The 21,362-nt window shown below is 35.2% G+C and overlaps 1 protein-coding gene across 1 annotated transcript in view; it reads right to left on the reverse strand.

The window, feature by feature from the left end:
* Window positions 1–21,362, reverse strand: part of LOC137078404 (ankyrin repeat domain-containing protein SOWAHC) — a 45,981-nt gene that overhangs the window by 7,644 nt on the left and 16,975 nt on the right. Inside the window, exons 4-7 of the mRNA XM_067445650.1 lie at window positions 20,864–20,974; window positions 15,190–15,246; window positions 13,920–14,021; window positions 766–864 (exon numbers count right to left, since the gene is read on the reverse strand). Of these exons, the coding sequence (XP_067301751.1) occupies window positions 766–864; window positions 13,920–14,021; window positions 15,190–15,246; window positions 20,864–20,974 (369 nt within the window). The remainder of the gene's footprint in view (window positions 1–765; window positions 865–13,919; window positions 14,022–15,189; window positions 15,247–20,863; window positions 20,975–21,362) is intronic.

Consider the following 21,362-nt stretch of genomic DNA (forward strand, 5'->3'; position numbering starts at 1 on the left):
TTCCGCAAAATGCACGCGGTTTTGTTTTTTTAACCGTTACATTACAAGTTAAAAGTTTCATAGTATACCTTTAAATATAATATACTGTGTTTTTACTATTTTCCTTAGATTTTGAGGTGATAATGTTATTTGTAATATTCAACAAAACATCATCAAAATTTCTAGTGATAAATCTCACAACAAATTAGAAATGATAAGGAAACAGATAGGGTGAAAGGAAATTCGACACTCACCCCCTAGTGCCAATGTAAAAAAAAAACACATTTCCCAACAGAATCAGAGAGTGAAAGAAGAGAAGAGGGGGAGAGAAAGACAGGACACAAATTAACTGAGGTTACAGCAACAAAATCTAATGACAGAATCATAATTGCCTGGTAATTCAGTGAAATTGCTTTGCTCTGAGCCTGCTGTTGGAATACATGAAGACATTGTTTAAGGGAAGCTGTTAACATGACAGAGTTTGATTTATGAACAGACATTCTCAAACAGCGGCTGGATTCATTTGCACAGCTGGGCACCCACATACCCTTTCAGAGGAGTTATGTCAGAAGCGGACATTTTACGGACACTTTCTGGCAGCTTGGCACACACGTGAGAAACATTAACCCATGCATGCTGTCACATCCAGGGTGAGTTTAAGGTGAGGAGTACTTACATGCTGTGAGAGAAAAAGAGACAAAAAAAATTAATTAAGTTGAGCGCAAGCAAATATGCAGTTGTATTTGACTCAAAATGAATAGATTTTTGAGTAATATCTGTACTTACTGCTTTTGTATTGATGTCAGCCCCTGCTTCCGCCAACACCGTGGTCATGTCTTCTTTACCGTGTTTCGCAGCCCAGTGTAGTGCTGTCTGTAAGAAATACTGAAACATTACAATACTAAAATATACAAATATTTACATGAAATATAACATTATTATTTAATTAACATCATCCTGTGCAAAGTTTGACCTATGACTAACATGGTGGCAAAAATGTGTTCACATTTTACCTAGAAATTGTGAACATTTTTAAATATTCTTTCAAATATTATACCTGTTTAATTTAAATATTTATTTTCCTAGATCTTATTTATTTTACTCTTATACAATTGAATTAATTTATTAATATTGTAATATTTATTACAACGGTCCTAGAAACTTCTTAAAAAAATTTACTCTTAAGAATATTTATTTATTTGAATGAATTATTTCATTAATTCATTTTTAATATTTTATCATTACATTTAACCTCGAAATTTAGCAGAATCTCAAGTATTCCTTTTTCAAACATAATTTATTAATTATATTTGTTTTACTTCATTGTGATATTTAATTATTTTCACTTTATTTAAATATTTATTCATTTTTTTAATTTATTCCTTTTATATATATTTTTATTATTACATTTGATCTCAAAACTGTGCAGAATTTCAAGTATTCCTTCTTCAAACATTATTCATTATAATATTTATTTGGTTTACTTCATTTTAATATTAAATTCATTTCACTATTTCAGTATGTATTTTATTTATTCATTTTTAATGTTTCATTATTACATCCAACCTCAAATATTACTTATTCATTATAATATGTATTTATTTTACTTAATTTTAATATTATTTTATATTTGGTTTACTTTAATATTTATTCATTTTACCTTATTCACTCAATTCAATGCAATTGACTTTTTATTATTTCTTTTTAACTCCTTAAGTGTCGTTTTAAAAGCATCCCAAGATGCAACTCATAAAATTGTTCGCGGTTGGGTGATTTTTTATTTTTTTTTAAATAGATCAATCATTTTTCAAATTGAATTTCAAATATTCAAATCCTTAAAAGTTTAATCCTAAAACTGTTTATTTAATAAAAAAAAAAAAAAAAAATTTTTTGGTCAGTGTGGTCCCAGACTTTTGGTAATGACGGTGAATCTGAATCCTCATATCGGATGTTTGACCAGCTTGTTTGAGCTAGTACATGATCGTCAACCCATCTGATTCATCTTGTAATACATCATTTACACTCTGCATGTTCATTCTCTCCCACTAGGTAGATCCCCACCCCCCTAACACCACGCGGTGGAGCGGCCCGTGGCTCCCATAGGCTGCCAGCGGGCCCCAGCTGTGCACAGAGGGTGTGGAGGGGACGGTTTCCTGCCATCTAATGGCGGTCTAATTACAAAACAACAAACCAGTGTGCCCACTGCGGGGGGAGCACAGGCCTGTCATGGGGTGCAAGATTGATGATGTTGGTATGACCCTCTGATGGAGGACCCACCCAGGCATCAGCCTGTTGACAAGGCCTGTCAAGAGAAGGGGCCGCGCACCACACACAAGCTCAGATGCTGGCCCTTCTGAACGCCCGACACTCTCAAACACGAAGAATGGAGGTGACGTCTATTGATCTCAGCCTGAGCGACACACACCTCATTTATCAGAACTCTTCACAGATCAACCGCTTCAATGTGTGGTGCCACACATTTTTCAATACATGCTATTCTGGAGAAAAAAAAAGATATCAAAAAGCATTAAAATGTAAATTTACGCTGCATCTTAAATGGGTTTTCTTTTCTGCGGAGGTAAGATGAGTCACGTGGGCGAGGAAAATCACAGCTGGATTTTCATGATCCAATCAAATTCAGAAGAATGAAATCAAGTTCTGACCTACATTATTTACCGCAGAATTTCTGGAAAGATAATGGTCTTTATTTAGACAAAAGGTAAAATCATAATTATCAAATTAAACACTCATTTGTGTAGCGTTCATTTGATGCTAAAGCCACTTCTTCTGTTTCTCGGATGTTAAACCAAACCTCTCAAATGATTTCATAAGCTGCATTCTCAGCTATTTGCTAAAAATGCTTTTAAATCACCATTAAAGGAATGCAAAATATAAAAAAATTATTAAAAAAGGAATAACATACGTTTTTTAAAGAATCAACAAACAAAAAGTTTCCACAAAATATTCTGTTTTGCTTATTTTAGTGCATTTGAACACTGACAGCAAAATAAAAAATAAAATAAAAATCAAAACTACTAATTCAATTCTTAAAGCTATTTCAGCTGATATTACTTAGATTTTTTAACATCAATTTGTCAAATACTAAATTCAAACCACTTAAAGTTAAAACATTTCTTCACAAAACTGCACTAAAAACACAAAGGAATTTTCTTTTTGATGAATAATGTATCCAACAATGCATTGGGCTCTAAGAGAGTATCCATTTCAACACTCATTACCGTGCAAAAGTTTGAGGTGGGTAAGAACAGCAAAACAAACAGCACAAACAGTAATAATATGAAATATTACTACAATTTAAAATAATGGTTTTCTATTTTAAAATGTAATTTATTTCAGTGATTAAAGCTGAATTTTAGTATCATTACTGCAGTCTTTAGTCTCACAGAAATCATTCTAACATGCTGATTTGCTGCTCAAGAAACATTTCTTATTCACATACACACACAAATACATACACTCACCTAAAGGATTTTTAAGAACACCTGTTCAATTTCTCATTAATGCAATTATCTAATCAACCAATCACATGACAGTTGCTTCAATGCATTTAGGGGTGTGGTCCTGATCAAGACAATCTCCTGAACTCCAAACTGAATGTCAGAATGGGAAAGAAAGGTGATTTAAGCAATTTTGAGCGTGGCATGTTTGTTGGTGCCAAACAGGCCGTTTCACAATCTGCTCAGTTACTGGGATTTTCGCACACAACCATTTCTAGGGTTTACAAAGAATGGTGCGAAAAGGGAAAAACATCCAGTATGCGGCAGTCCTGTGGGAGAAAATGCCTTGTAGATGCTAGAGGTCAGAGGAGAATGGGCTGACTGATTCAAGCTGATAGAAGAGCAACTTTGACTGAAATAACCACTCGTTACAACCGAGGTATGCAGCAAAGCATTTGTGAAGCCACAACACACACAACCTTGAGGCGGATGGGCTACAACAGCAGAAGACCCCACCGGGTACCACTCATCTCCACTACAAATAGGAAAAGAAGCTACAATTTGCACAAGCTCACCAAAATTGGACAGTTGAAGACTGTCAAAATGTTGTCTGGTCTGATGAGTCTCGATTTCTGTTGAGACATTCAGATGGTAGAGTCAGAATTTGGCGTAAACAGAATGAGAACATCGTGCCTTGTTACCACTGTGCAGGCTGCTGGTGGTGTAATGGTGTGGGGGATGTTTTCTTGGCACACTTTAGGCCCCATAGTGCCAATTGGGCATCGTTTAAATGCCACGGCCTACCTGAGCATTGTTTCTGACCATGTCCATCCCTTTATGACCACCATGTACCCATCCTCTGATGGTTACTTGCAGCAGGATAATGCACCATGTCACAAAGCTCGAATCATTTCAAATTGGTTTCTTGAACATGACAATGAGTTCACTGTACTAAAATGGCCCCCACAGTCACCAGATCTCAACCCAATAAGAGCATCTTTGGGATGTGGTGGAACGAGAGCTTCGTGCTCTGGATGTGCATCCCACAAATCTCCATCAACTGCAAGATGCTATCCTATCAATATGGGCCAACATTTCTAAAGAATGCTTTCAGCACCTTGTTGAATCAATGCCACGTAGAATATATATATATAATATATATAATATATATATATAGGATTCTTTGATGAATAAAAAAAAAATTGCAACAGAGTCTTTACTGTCAATTTTGATCAGATGCATGTGTCCTTGCTGAAAAGTATTTATTTAATTTAAAAGAAACGCATACATACAATTAAAATTGCAGTGTATGAACCTATTGCATCATCTATCACCTATGATTTTAGTAACTGATCAAATTTAAAATATATATACACATGCTGTCACTAATAATGCCAAATTAAACTTTTTATTAACTAGTCCCTATTCGCTGACAGAGGTCACATGACAACAATGTACTACATTCAGATTTTTTTTTTGTATATCATCTGTACTCAGAGCCCAACACATCTCCACTATTGTGTATTCTTAAGAATGTGTTCTGTACTAAAGGGAGGGTCCCGTCTACTGTAGGTGTTTCCAGTCCTGCTCGCAGGACATATTGTGATAGATGAAGTCTGGTTCCCCTATCAGCCGCTCTATTGTTTCGACTGTCGCATCCTTGAGATGGATTGGCCGGCACACATGCTTGACTGACAGCCCGACAGGTCTCATGGAGGCTCGCCGTGACGGATGACGGTCAACAGGATGTGACGTCTCCTACCCTTGTTCCTCAGGTTCCTGTTTTGGCCTGGCGGGGATCCCTTAACTCTCACTAACCAAATAGCACCTTTGTGAAGACTACCAAAAATACATATTCACTGCGGCTTTTAAAGAAGAGAGATGGAAAAATGATGTACTCACAAACTGAGAAAAGGAGGAAGTCCGGGAGGCATCAGGAGAGGATGACATGTTAGGGAAGGAGACAAAAAGAAAGAGATGAGTGCACAGGTGGCTTTTCATTTACACTTATCTTGTTGGTGGACAGAAAGCGAGCGGTCCTGCTCGAGTGGCTCAAAGGAAGCTGTGTTTACGTTGCATCAGAGATCATGACTGTTTATTTATGGGCTTCACTGCGAGAGGTTGAATTGGAATTTTCCCCCAAAGGAGCTTCCAACGTGTGAAAGGAAAACAGAGATAATGCGTGTCGTGTCGAGTTACGGGCTCGGGGTGATGTGTAACTTTAGCGACGAGAGGCTAAAGGCTTAGCTACTTAAAACTTAAGACTTAAACAATAGAGGTGGCAGAAAAGACCCAGGACAGCAAAAAATGAGCATCTTTGACAGTCACACTATCAAAAGAAAAACAACTTTCGTTTTGTGAGGCAAACTCTAACAGGAAGTTCTCAGATTGATCATGGTTAATGCACTTGAATAATGTGTATTTTTGGTCAAAGCATGGGGAGTTATGATGACATATTTGTTATTCAGAAATAATAGTTTTAGTTTTGTGCAGTGTTTATTTATATTTATATTTTGCTGTAAAAGCTATTAAGTCACCATTAGAGTAATTAGTGTTTTCATCAATTTCAGCACATATACACAACTTTAAATTCTATATAACATTTCTAGTTTATAGTCAGCAAACTGATACACAAGTTAGACAAACTAAGAGAGTTCTACATCACTATACATATATTAACTTAAAATAAAAGCTGAACGAACATCACTGTAAAAAAATATAGTTGGTTGAACTTAGTTACCTTATCATTTTAAGTTAATTAAAATAAAGAAAGTTAGTACAATGAAGGATATTGATTTAATCAACAGAAACTCAAAATATTACGTTATCTGAACCAGGTAAATTAATGTTGTGATAAATCATGAAAATATTTTTTTACAGATTGATCAACAAGCAAAAAACATTAATTTTGAGTTTATAAAACTCACAAATTTGCATTAGATAAAAGCACAGACCAACTTAAATTGTTAAGTAGCACAATTTTCTCCTTAAGTTGAGTAAGCAACGCCCCCGATATTCATGGAAAACTAATTTTTACTTCTTCATTTAAATGTAAAAATACTTTTGATTCAGTATAGAGTTAGCGAACACAGTCCACGCTGTTGGGAGCAGTGATGAATATGTAAATGTGTGCTGTATGCTTTCCTCTCAACAACAGAAATAACAGCGGTGAGAAAACAGCAGTTAAGAAAGCATCTGATCATAGACATGAGGATATGCTTACATGATCTTAGAAATTTGGCACTCTAGTAGTCACGTCATGCTTATTTATATAGGACGTTTATTATATAGTTATAGAAAAAATAGTTTCAGTCTCTTGCATTTAGAACACCTAACTTCAATTTCTACAATAAAGCAGCTCTCCAGTGTGTTCATGTTTTTAATTGCAAACATCTGACCTAGATGAACTAAACAGAAGAAATGAAGCAGAGAACACTTCCATGATAAAGAGGGCGGAGCCTCAGAGCCACACCCATCTATTAAGAAATCAGCATAGACCAATAGTAGTTTTGAGTTGTTTACCAGCCGGAGCGTTCGTGTTGGAAAACTCCAGAAACAAACTCCAAAAGAACTTTGTTTTGGCCTGATTTTGTTCAAATTGACATCACACCAGTTTGTTCTTCGATTTAGCTACAATTTAGTTTTCTCAACTGTTTTTTTTTTTACAGTGTAAAAGGCCAAATGTCAGGAAAGAAGTCAGACGACCTCTTAAATCGACGTCTCAAAAGCAATCACCCTGTACCAAGTCAAGAAGAGGTGGCTCACTTGGCATGGCTCCTGGTTCAGGAAGGGGGGCATCAAAGCCACTTGGGGGTCAGATTTACCACCTTCCTGGGGACATGGTGACGATTGTTCTCCAATTAATCCCAGCCTGCTCTATTACTTTCAGATTATCTTTAAGTGGTTGAAGTCTTTGAGGTGAGCCCTAATCTGCCCGCACTTCAATGGCCGCCGTTGTATCTTGTCTGCACGGGGAAGGCGAAGGGCTTAGAGGTTCTTAGAAGGTGGTCCGACACAGGACAGTGTGAGAACTCCGACCCAGGCAGGGACCACAAACACCGACTCAAAGCTCTTAAGCGCACAGGGGGGACAAATAAAAGGATTTGAGCTTGTTTTTTGGGGGTGAAGGAGCTAAAAAGCTATCTTTCATAATCCTTCTGAAAATAAGCCTTTGAAATGCATGATTGGGGTTGAGCTTTGCTCTTTGGTCTGTGTTGCACCTGGGTACGAGAGTGGAAACTGGAAAGTCGGTAACCTTGCGAGGAGCCACAGGGAATCGGCGGTCCATAACTATGTATGTAGCTGACAAGTTCCTCACGTGCTGGTAAACATTCACATGCGCTGTAATGATCATCACTAATGAACTGAAACAATGGTGCTGTAAAAATGCAGTGTTGGGCTTTTTTTTTAAGCAGATTTTCAAATATTTTTTTAGTAGCTTTTAAAACAAGTGATAAAATATTGCTGTGTTTTTCTTGCTGTATTGAGTGAGTATGCAGCTTTATAGCTGAGCAAACATGATCAAAAGTGATCTTGTCTTGGAAAACTATGAAACAACAACGATGAAAAAGGAAGAAGACAAAATTCAACTCACCCCCTTTTATAAGCCAAATCCAGGAGAATTAAAGGGGAGAGGGGGAGAGAGAGGGGGAGAGAGAGAGAGAGAGAGAGAGAGAGAGAGAGAGAGAGAGAGAGAGAGAGAGAGAGAGAGAGAGAGAGAGAGAGAGAGAGAGAGAGAGAGAGACCCCATCAATAAAGAAGTTGTCAAACAAATCACAAAATAATATTTCACTAAATACTTGTATCGTATATGGTATAAATACTGCATTTTTTACATCTGACATTTTAGAAGATCAGTCAAGTCTTTAAAAACAATTGAAATATCACAATTAGAAGTATGTAGTGATAACATAATATATGTATATATATATATATATATATATATATATATATATATATATATATATATATATATATATATATATATATATATATATACACACTTCTATATATAACTCATGATTTATATTATATATATATATATATATATATATATCAGGGTTCGTACACCTTTTCAAAGGTCAAATTCAAGCACTTTTCAAGCACTTTCAAGGTCAATTTTAATGATTTTTCCAGCACCTAACACCACTGTAAATTACATACCAATACATTGTCAAAATTATTATTTAGTACACTTTATCATCACATTAAAAAGATAATAATGCTATAAACAGCCAAAATCGTGTTTCGTAAAGCAGCAGGATCAGACATTTAACCAAATCACAAGTTTTATTTCTTTTAAATGTATCACTGTCTAAGTAGATTTTGCTTACTATCTAACCTGCCTTTGGGGTAATTGTAAAAACAATTACCCTAAACAAAATCACTCGACGGGTTCACTTAACTTTCAATTCATTTATTGAACATTTTAAAAATGAAAACATTCGTCTTTGAGGTAGACAGTCAATCACATGTACCTCATTGACCTTTTCTATTTTTAATTAATTTCTTTTTAGTGTGTGTATGTCTATTAAAAGTCTAGGCAATCAAGTATTTCTTCTGAAGAGATCACTTTATATGATAAAGCTTAAGCTTTTTTTCATAATCATTGATCAATTACCATTACAATTATCTCACAAATATGCTTACAGTGCATGTTCTACAACGGGGTAATTGTGTTGCAGTAGCTTAAATACAGCACAAGAAAGCTTGACTTCAAATGGTAAAAAGAAGAGGAAACTGTAATAAAATAAGAACAAATAAGCAAAAACAATAGCACAAATAAATCAGGTAGGCCTAGGTCTAACTGTATTCAGGTGAGACACTGAATTAAAAAAAATAAACAAGTTATCAAATTTAAAATAACATTGGATTTTTATTGTAAAAATTAAATACATATTAATCTGTTAAAGTTACACAAGTTAATCAGTAAAGAGCAGCAGGTGATCTTTTGTCTTTTTGTAGTTTGAATAACTGCTGCCCCTTTAAGACCAGACGCAAGTGTGGAATCAAAACACTGTTCCTGTTACTCATTCTTCTGAACCGTTTATGGCTGTATTTACGTTAATACACACCCAGATGAACAGTGTAACATTTTTTGTGTGGATTTGACCATTAATAAGCTGGGAAAATGAGCTATTTTTTATTTTATTTACTTGTATGTCAGAGGTCGGCTTTATATATGTGCCCACTTCAGATATGAGCGCAAAATCTGCAGGAATTTGTAGAATTATGTGTCTAATCCCGTGCGAAATTCAGACCGATCGAAAAATCTATCAATATTTTTGACAGCACTAAGTTACTCGCAGGGGCGTAGCCATCTTTTCAGAAATGAGGGGGACAGAAATTATTATTTTTTTTTTTTTTGGACCAATATAATTTATCGCATCTCTTGCTTTTAATTGGGCAAGATATCAAATACACTGCTGAACAATAACCACTAATTAATATCTATAATATTATTCTCCTATTTTTTGTGCCAATTTTATAATTGGTTTATATACTAGCCTACAAACACTTGTGCATTAACACTCCATAGATTTTATGCAATGTAAAAATATATATATATTCTAATGTAAACCATGCTGTTCTCTGTGTGAATATATAGTAAAGTGTGATTTATTCCTGTGATCAAAGCTGAGTTTATCATCATTACTCCAGTCTTCAATGTCACATGATCCTTCACTAATCATTCTCATATGAGGATTTGATGATCAACACACATTTATGATTATTATCAGTTGTGCTGCTCATGGTGATGCTTAATTTTTGTGGAAACCATCTAAACATTTGTGGTAAAATTAAAAAAGAGAGAAATGAATACTTTTGTTGATCAGACATGCATTAAATTGATCACAAGTGATATGTTTAATATTACAAAAGATGATAATTTATTTAATGAATGCAAATAAATGCTATCCTTTGAACTTTCTATTCATTAAAGAATCCTGAAAAATAACATGTAGGCTATCATGGTTTCCACAACATTTTTAAGCAGCACAACTGTTTTCAACACAGATAATAATCATAAATGTTTCTTGATTATGAAATCCTCATCTGAGAATGATTAGTGAAGGATCATGTCACACTAAAGACTGGAGTAATGATGATAAATTCAGCTTTGATCACAGGAATAAATTACTATATATTCACATAGGAAAAAAGCTGTTTTAATTTGTAATAATATTTCAAAATATTACTGTTTGAACTATTTTTGATTACATAAATGCAGCCGTGGTGAGGAGAAGATACTAAACATTAAAAGCTGCATTATTCATATGAAAGGCCTACTTTATTGTCATCAGTGTTGGGAGTAACGCATTACAAAAGTAATACATTACAGTAACTTATTACTTTTTGCTGTAACGCAGTAGTGTAAGGCATTACTAATGAATTTTCAGTAATATTTTACTCGGTACATTTTCAGTAACGCTTGCGTTACCCCCCCCCCCCCCCCCCCCCCCCAAAAAAAAAGAAAGAAAAGAAAAAGGAAAAAAATAGCGAATGAAAAATGCAAGTTATTACCTGTTCGTGGTCAGTCAAGCCGTTGTATAGCGATTTACTTTATTCATCTCCCTTTTGCTGGTGTACATTTGTAGGCTATAGCCTATGTGACATAGTCCAGTGCGTGTTTAGGGCGGATTTAACAGAAGTGCCACAGGCATGATTTCAGCCTCTGTGCTCGCGCTGGCCAGTTGAAAAGTGGATAAAGATGGTTTAAAGGCTCTGTCGTTTAAAAGAATAGCACAACGGCGAGCGCCGAAGAACGGACGAGAGACGCACGCGCTGCTGAGCCAAACTGAGCAAAACTAACACTTGGGTGAAGATGACAGAATAAGACAGAATTTTTATAGTAATAAAGTAATTTAGTTCAGTTAGAGAAGAGGCCGTTCAAATAAAAACTGGTGTCTGCTATGAGCATGATCCGCAGCAGGAGTTAGATCTTGAGCTGACAGATGATCGCGGAAGATTTGGTTTCAATGTGAAACGTAAAAGCGCCTAATAAAGGGAGTTTGTCATTGTGTTGTGTTTTTCATTAAGAATAATAGGATAGAATTATAGAAAAATAGAATCATTTTAAACCGAAACTAAAATCTGCTTGGCCGCACAGAGCGCGCATTTACTAACGAGCTGTCATTCACGGTGTGCGCGCCGCGCACTGGCGCGTTTTCAGTTCATATGGGAGCTTAACTTTCATAAGAATTCATTGATAATGCGCATGTTCCTGTTATTACCGGTGTTGTCACATCACACTTTGATTAACCGGTGGGAAAATGTCCCCACCGTCACATCTCTATGTACATTCGCGAGATGGATGCGCATTGCTTAGAGTTTATCACAGATAAGGACAAGAACGTAGGCTAATAGTCAAATGTAAATGCGGTCAAATGCAACCTTTTTCTAAAACCGAAATTCTATCGATGTCGCTAGAAAAAAATAAATGCGCATACACACAGTTCTGTTGTGTCTATGAACAGAAGCTATTCCCAGATATTGCAAGATAATCACTTTACCTCTACACAGAATTGGATCGTTTGTGATTCTGTCTGTCATGATTTCTTGCATTGTCTTGAGCCAATTCTCTATTGTTAGCCTGATAACCCACAGTCATTATGGTTCATCATATCGCTTTCTACTGGATGTAAAATGCTCTCTGCCTACATTTTAGAATGTTAAGAGCTACTTCTGTAGTTATTTTGGTGAAAGTAACTCAAAAGTAATACAGGAGTGATGTAACGCATTACAATTCTGAGACAGTAATATTGTAATGTAAAGAATTACTTTTAAATAGCAGTAATAAGTAATCTATAATATATTACAGTTTGGAAGTAACTTGCACAACACTGATTGTCATCAATAGCCTACATTGAGATGGCTTGAAAAACACACATAAAGCATATATTGTCGCAATCGTCTGATTGTCGTCGTCACGTTTCAGCTCATAACGATTGTTTTCCTTCAGCTGCAGCTCCAGCGTGACTGGGTATTAGATGCGAATAAAATGACAGGTCATGCATAGATTATTTTTTGTCTCTGAATTTAAATCTTGATGTATTCACATTGGTTTCTATGTAAATACATTTGACCGGTCCGTCCGTGACCTCAAGAAGCGCGCAATCAACCGAGATTAGAGAGAGCTGTTTTTAGCGTCCCTGTTAACTTGCCCGCCCCCGCGCAGGTAACGCCGGTTCGGATCCCGCTCGGAGCGGGTCGACTAGCATCGCTGAGACCCAGTAAAAGTACGGGGGACGAAAATACATTTTATTAAAAGTGAGGGGGACACGTCCCCCGCGTAATCTACGCCCATGGTTACTTGTATGATCATCTGACACTATTTTTATGCACTGAGCTAATGTTTGTAGGTTTTAATTTGTGGCTACGTTCACTGCCTATTCCACAAATGAACATGCCATAACGGACATGCTAATCTTACATTATCACATTATACACATACTCTGTCACTAATGCGAATTCCTAGCTAGCAGTTAATAGCGCAAGTTAAACAAATAGGCGCTAATGTGTAACCAGGCTACAGTAAACTACTTTAGTTAGCTTACTTGAAAGTCTATGAGTTAGCCTACCTTTCATGTGACTCGAAAGAGCAGACTCGCCCATAGTGGAAAGCTGCATGTATTTTTGCAAACTTTACAGGAGGCACTTCGTGGGGTTTGCCCGTTTGATCCAAAATTTGTATTTAGCATCATTCAGCCAACGTTCATTGAAACGACAACATGGGGGCGGAGTCACACGTGGAATAGACAGGCAGATCGCGAGCACAGCAGGTTTCATTTTAGGCTCTCCAACATTTTATTTCTACATTTAAAAAAACAAACTATTTATTCAGGTATTTGTTGTAAAAGAAATAGTTACAATTTCAAGCATTTTTAAGCACTTTATCCAAAATTCAAGCACTTTTCAAACCTTGAAAACACAACATCAAAATTCAAGCACTTTCAAGGATTTCAAGCACCCGTACGAACCCTGATATATATATATATATATATATATATATATATATATATATATATATATATATATATATATATATATATATATATATATATATATATATATATATACACACATACATACACATATACAGATAGATAGATAGATAGTAATTTAAATATGTTCGTAATTAAAATGTTAGTTTTGTAAATACATTTATAATTACTAGAATTTATATTTGTCTACAAAACAGATTTCACCATTTCAGGGTTTTAATAACATGAGAAACATGAATTCAGTCCTGCATGCCCAAACGTTTAACTGGTACTGTAAGTGTAGTGTTGTATGATTTGGTTTCAAACTTACCGAGGTAAAGTCCTGGTTTGTTCCGAGCATGTGAAAGACCAGAAAACATTAATTATTAAAAGTGAGTTTATAATATAGATACATGCATTCTAATCATATAAGGTATACATGCATTTAGGCGGTAAGGGACACAGGGCATTTTAGGAAAGAGTATAAACCCCTCTTCACCTTTTTATTGGCCAGAGAAGAGTCTTGTTTCAGGAGCTGAATGATATGAGACAGTTTGCCACTTGCTGCTGAGAAGATCCACTCTTTCTCAAGAGGATCCAGCTATATAAGCGATATAAACAAGAAAAGTCCTTTACATTAGTGAAATTACACTGAAAACAACTGTTAAAATTCAGTATCCCACTCCGATTATTAGTTACATTTACACTATTCGTCAAAAGTTACTTTCTTTTAAAGATGTTTCATGTTTTTGTTTCTAATGCACACCAGGGCTGCATTTATTTGATCAAAAACAGTAAAAACAAAGATATTGATAAAATAACGATTTTCTGTTTGAATACATTTTAAAATCTAATTTATTCCTGTGACAAGTGCTGAATTTTCAGCATCATTACTCCAGTCTTCAGTGTCACATGATTCTTCAGAAATCATTCAAATATGATGATTTGATGATCAAGAAACTTGTATTATATCAAGGTTAAAATCAGTTAATATTTTTGTAGAAAACATGATTCTTTTTTCGATTCTTTGACTGATTAAAAAATATATATATATTTTTTTTATTTATTAAAATTTATTTGAAACACATATTTTGCAATTGTTTTAAAATTGAGAAAAATTGAAAAAAAATTGAAAAAGTAAATAATGTCTTTTTTTTATTATATATGATTTAAATGGAAAAATAATAACGTACAAAACATTTGAAATGTCTTGGCTGTCTAATAAATCTTTAAATAAATTGTCCCCAAACTTTTAAATGGTAGTGTATTGTCTAAGCAAATGCCTCCCACATCATTCAAAACATTCAACATGGTAAATCTATTCAATCTTCCACCAAAAGAAGTAAATAATCATTTAGCAGATGCTTTTATCCTATGCACCCGACAGTAAGTCTTACAGGTAGAAACTTAACACTGAGGTCAAGTGTCTTAATCTAGAGCACAAAATCATTAACCACATTGTTTTTTTTTAAACTGTCAAAGTACTGATAAAATAATATTGGATCTCCGACAGACAGTCTATGAATATTTCTGCAGTTTAATTGATTATAGTCCAATTATAGTATTTAATTGGTCCAGGACTCCTTTGAAAAAGAGGTTCTTAATCTCAATAGGACACTCCTGGTTAAATAAAGGTTAAATGAAAATAGTGGCAGAAAAAAAAACAGTTTTATTGTGGTAAGAGTAACAACAGAAACAAAAGCTATTTTTATGTAAACTAAATCATGATTAATGCCTCTCTTAATGCGTGTATGATTTATGATACTCACAGCCACAGAGTTGGATCCCAAACTACCTCCGCACTCCTCATCCTGCTCAGATTCACTCTGGGAAAGAAACGATACGATTGAAATGACTCACAAAACCACCTGTCAGTGTCACCTGGAACATGGAGGAGTCAGTGTGAAACTGTACACAAATAATCTGACGTGGTAAAGCGGGCAGCCATGCGCTTCCTCTTCCGGTTCAGTAGTTATGATATGAGGGGAGGGAAACCTAGCTAAATTAAAGAAATTTGGTAGCAAATAAACAATGTAAACAGATCACAAAGACATAAATAGGATTGAACAAAGATGCAGTAAACATACAGGATACACTGAAAAAAAAAAAAGGTTTTTACTGCTTGTTCAAATTGCTTATATATAATTTATAAGTTTAATATATATTCAATTAGGTTGGAATTATTAGAACAATTTAAATTACAGTTACCATTGTGCAGACGAGGCTGTGGACTAAAAAAAAACTAGTGTTAAAACTGCTTTGCTGAAAGCATTTAAATTTCACATTTGAAATTTTTTTTCACATTTCACGGTTGCATGCGATTTCACATTTTTGTATCTTTAGTTAGTGTGTAATGTTGCTGCTTGAGCATAAACAGTATCTGCAAAGTTAAAGCGCTGAAAGTTCACTGCAAACGGAGATATTGTCTTTTAAAGTTATGGCAGTTTATTGCCTACAAAAACGGCCGGTTTGGACTACAACGAGCTTCTTCCCGGATTGGGGACATCATAAACCCTTGCTAGTCTCCGCAGATGTGACTTCTGCCCGTAATGGTAAGGGGCGTGGCGTTTCCAGACAACCTGTGCTTGGCACTTCAGCCAATAAAAATACAGGAAACTACATTTGGCCATCTAACCAATCTAAGACCATTGAATTTTTCGGAGGGATGGGCTTTATAGAAGCAGGAAGCAAACGAGCCGTTCAAAGGACAGTGGAGACAGCGGTGTGGAATAAAGGTCAAATAGAAGAAATATACGGCGTTCAAAAAGAAAAGAAGTATTAAGACGTGTTATACTGCACCCCATAAACACAACCAAGCCTAGAAAAAAAACACTGAACCATCCCTTTATGATGCTAATGTGTGTTATGGCTAGCTAAAAGTTTGTCAATTAGCTAAACTGTAAAAAAAAATATTGTTGGTTTAACTTAAAAAAGTAAGTAACCTGGTTGCCTTAAAATGTTGAGTTTATTGAAATTAAAAATTTGAGTTGATACAATGAAGGAAATTAGTTTAATAAATAGAAACTCAAAATATTATTGTATTTGAACCACATAAAAAATGTGATAAATCATAAAAATAGCACAATTTGTCATGTGTCACTGTCTCATCACAAATAAAACACACACAATTACCCAATATGCTTACAAAATCTTTTAATAATATTTGATTAAAGGTTGTCGATTCTCAAAAATGTTTATCGCATTAACTCAAATTTTTAATTTCAATGAACTCAAAATTAAGGCAACCAGGTAACTTTTTTTTATTTTTTTATTTTACAGTGTAGTGCAGTATTATAACTCAGTTGTGAAACATTAAAATATATGAAACTGAAGTGGATGCATGAATATGTGATTTTGAATTACTGAATCATGTCAGGAAGATATAAAATTCACTTTGAAACTACTTAATTGCATCACTTAAAATGTATTCATTCCGTGATGGTGTAGTTACATGAACAAATTATGTTTGTTTAACTTAATTTATTCATGTGGGACCAATGCAATTAAATTATGTAAATCTAACACTTTTTCCCCCAGTGTATAATGCTGCTCTATTTATCAGTACACAGACTTACACTGAATACTGGAAACAAAACTTCCAGGGACATTTACTTTTTTTAAAAAATACAACATTGTAATGAAAGATAATTCCTCCAATTTGACCTCTTCACAGGTCACACAAGCATAAAAACAAACACAAACCACTTAAAACCCCTGAAGTGAACGATTAGCTCCAATGAGCACCAAATTGCCCCTTTTTTTATTATATGCTGTTTTGCCAGAATCCATCAGCTTTGTGAACCAAAGAGAAGGTGAATTTCTCTTTATGTACCAAAATGTCAGTCATGCTGACTAATGTGAGGGTAAATTGAGCGTTTGGGTCATTTTTGCAGAGCACGTGCAAGCTAATTGTTCTCAGGAAAGCGACAAAGTGTCCAATCGGGCAGTGGGAAAACACTTGCACTCTTTTATATTGGCTATACTAACATGGCTCTTTTCCTAAAGACTCGCCAGACATACTTGCTTTTAAAACAAGAATGAAAAATCTGTGTGTAACCGAGCAGGTGGCAACTGAATAACAGTATGCAAAATCATTTTTTTTCCCAACTGAAGATCAAACAGACTGGTAAGTAATAATCACAGTAGTGTAACCCAAACGCCGTAATGGGCACGTCAATGAAATACATGTTGCGTTGTAAAATATTAAAATACACAACCACATTTTATGCAGATGATTTCAGCTTCAGTGCATTGTGTTAATTCTTAAGAAGCACTAGTCAGTTTTGTCTCGCTTCTCGGAAAGAGCTTTCGGGGCGCGAAGAGCTTTCAAGTGTGAATCTCTTCCACTTAAAAAGTTTGCAAGTGTTGTGGTTGAATGAGAAACGTTTAACGTCTTAAAGCTGTGAGAGCAAATAAAAGACTTCTTAAAGATTCAAAATAAAGCATCAAAATAAAGCATCAAATCTCGTGTTCCAACATTACGGCATGGTGAAACATTGGCCTTTATCTAGCCGCATCTCGGATTGATCTGCATACAAATGTTCAGAGGGCACAGATGATCATTTTCTCTATAATGAGGTGGAGCATGTTGCTGTTTTGCACAAGAATAGAAAGCTTCTTTCAAATGTAAATGAATGTGTCTTTCATGCTGTCACCCCTGGGCTGAAATATGGCCTCTCAAATCCAGCTAATTATTCTGGCGCCACCTTTTGGTTAGTCTTAGTAATGCAGATTTATAAAATGAGCAGCTTGTTCAAGGTGCTCTTCAATTACTGTGCCAGCTTTTCAAAATAAATAAGGATGTGCCAATAAGAGCAATGACAAATAATAAGATTATCTTTAGGAAAGAAAAAAAAACGGTAAATTCTTAGAAAATTAGTTTAATTCATTCGTTTTGTAATAATAAAATATTAAAGTTATGACAATTGAATATCCTGTGGAAGTACACATGCCTATCATAATTTTTTTAAAGAGTTAAACATCTTTTAAATCATGAATATCATGACGTTATCTTGGGGTTTCACAATTTGACAAGTAGAATTTGAGTCTAAATTTAAAACGAAAAGGTTTGACGCGCTGAATTGAGAACCGCATACTACTCATCCTACTTTTACCATATCTTTCAATGACAGAAATCTACAGTAAGCGGCACCACTGATCTATATGGCTGCATCCGAAATCACATACTTCCCTACTTTATAGTATGCGAAAAACAGTGTGAGACAAAATAAGTATGTCTGAATAGAGTGGTGCATGACCTTACTTTGTAGGCCTACTGGCAGTTAGCATTGCACTAGTTTCCTCAGGAAAAACACAATAGGATTTTCCCATAGGCTTTTGCATTATCACAAAAAAACAAGCTCTGTGATCAACACAAGTTTATGCCACTTACATGTTTTGTCCAGCAAGATAATTATCACAGATAAGCATAACTTTTATACATTTTGAAGCCTAAATGCAGTCGCCAGAAGTAAAAAGCTAATGGTAGGCTATAAACGAACTACACCGCGGTCGCTCATCTTCAACGTCACCATTAATAAGCTTCCGAGAACTCTTTCAGTTATCTCAAAACATTTTCCCAGAACGTTAGGCTAGTTTATAAGAGCACATAATGAGGCTGTAAAAGCGGACTGAGTTTACCTGTTTGGCATGATGATGTTTAATCTCATCGGCAGCCCCTTTTAGCCACTTTTTAGCAACCGTCTTTTTTTAAGACACGTGACAGCTTCAAAAAAAAAAAAATCACAATGTATTTTATGTCGTAGAATAAAATGTGAAAGTGTCTTGAGCTTGTATTCACCACAGACCTTATTTCACCCGTTTAACAATCCCATTAAAAAAAATCCATCGACTTCAGGACGAGAAAACTGGAAATGCTTCTGCATTTTGCCTACAAAGTGATGTCCTACCTGCACCACTCTATTCAGAGTACTCATAAAAGAGTATAAAAAAAGTGCCCGATGACCTAATTCTTCCGGCGAGACTCTAAAGTGGGCATTGAATGGACACTTCACTATCCCATGAGGCCACGAGAGGGGATTTGTGAATGACAGTGAAGCAACGCAAGTATAGCAAGCAATGTAACTGACACTGGTCACATGATAATGACAACATGGCTAATGTAGTAGTGCATCCAGATTACAGTCATACTACACACATGTATAAAACATACTTTTATAGTGGTTGTGAAGTAATTACTCAAGAGAGTATGCAATTTCAGACAAAGCCTATATTAGTGAGTGGGCATCTCTGTGATGTAATTTCCTGTTTGTGTTGTCTTGTCAAATGACAACAAAATGGCAAATAGCAAAATGACAACACAAAACTTTCATAAAACTTTAATTTAGCAGACATTTTAGATGTTTTTATTTTCTTATTTTAAAATAAGTGCTGCACTTGTTATTACAATAATAAATAATATAATATTCCGCAAAATTATTTTATATATATTTTTTACATGCTTTTTATTTGATCTTAAATATTAAATTATATTATATTATTAATGTACATTAAAACATTTTTTAAAGATTTGTTTTTACTTTAAAACCTTTTTAAAATAAAACATCAAAATGAGTTAAAGCTAGCCTGACGTGGTCATACTCAATTCTAGCCAGCATATGAGTCTGAAACTGCTCCATTGGGCTGTGATTATGGGGTGTGTTTCAACCGAACCAGGAAAGACCTCAATTGGATAGACCTACAACCAATCAGAGCAACGAAGTGATGCATAATGTTAGTTGTCAAACGTCAACAGAACTCAACTGCACTGTGTTGCAAATTTGCGTTTTTTTCCGCGGGTGTTTTTCATGTCCGTGAGTTGAAGCAAAGTTAATTATGTGATATATAGACCCATGAATGCGAATTTTAGCAGGCAACCTTGCCAAAATAACACACATTTTACCCCCCAGATCAGATAAATACAATCAGAGTTATATATAAAAAATTTCCTGGCCCTTCTCAACTTTATAATGGCAGTTAATGACTTGTTTATTTTTAAAGTCCATAAAAGTGCATCTATCCATCATAAAAGTGCATCCATCCATTATAAAAGTGCATCCATCCATTATAAAAGTAATCCACACAGCTCCAGGGGGTTAATAAAGGCCTTGTGATGTGAAGTGGCATGCACATTTGTGTAAGAAAATAACTAAAATAACGGAAAGCCGTACGCAAGTCGACTTGAAGGATGAACTAACCCTTTAAGACATCGGAATCATGTTAAATAAAAATAAAACAGTATATTGAAGTCTGATGTATTTGTATGCATTTTTGAAGTGGGTAAACTAATACAGCCACTGAGCCTCCTATGTTCAGTGCTTTTATGACAGCTAAGAGAAGCTTGTTCTAAACCATTAACATTTGTTTCAGACAAAACAATGCAAACATCTTAAATTGTCCGTGATAAATTAAAAAACAAACAGACTCAAGCTTCTTGGCTCTAACCTTTGACCCTGAATCCTTGTCGAGTTCATCTTCTCTGTCTGATGCTGAAAGCTCCTCGTTCAGATGCTCTGGTTTCTCTTCCTCTGTTGGCGGTGAGAGGGTGCTGTCTGCCTGTTGATCACAAGAAAATGAGAAGTTTCACTATGACCCATCAGGAAGGATCCCTTCACTGCACTCAAATCAGCTGATGCTGACAACAACAAAAAAGTTAATGGGCCAAATACATTCTCAGCAGACATGGAAGCCATCCCCTCTATAATCTGAGATCAGGAAAACAAAACTATAGAGGGCATTGCATTGGTCAGAGATAAATGCTTTCTACTTTCTTGCTTTCATACAGTTTGTCTGTTTAACAGTTTGAGAGACACAATTTCAATGTGGTTGAAATAAGTGCTGACAGGAAATTCACACTATTGTGTGTTGAACTGTATGCACTCCGTGTGTGTGTGTGAAAACTCCCCTTCATTGACTAGTGTTATTTCTTTTATTTTTATATATT

Source organism: Pseudorasbora parva, chromosome 6 (genome assembly GCF_024679245.1).
Source record: "Pseudorasbora parva isolate DD20220531a chromosome 6, ASM2467924v1, whole genome shotgun sequence".
Taxonomy (NCBI): domain Eukaryota; kingdom Metazoa; phylum Chordata; class Actinopteri; order Cypriniformes; family Gobionidae; genus Pseudorasbora; species Pseudorasbora parva.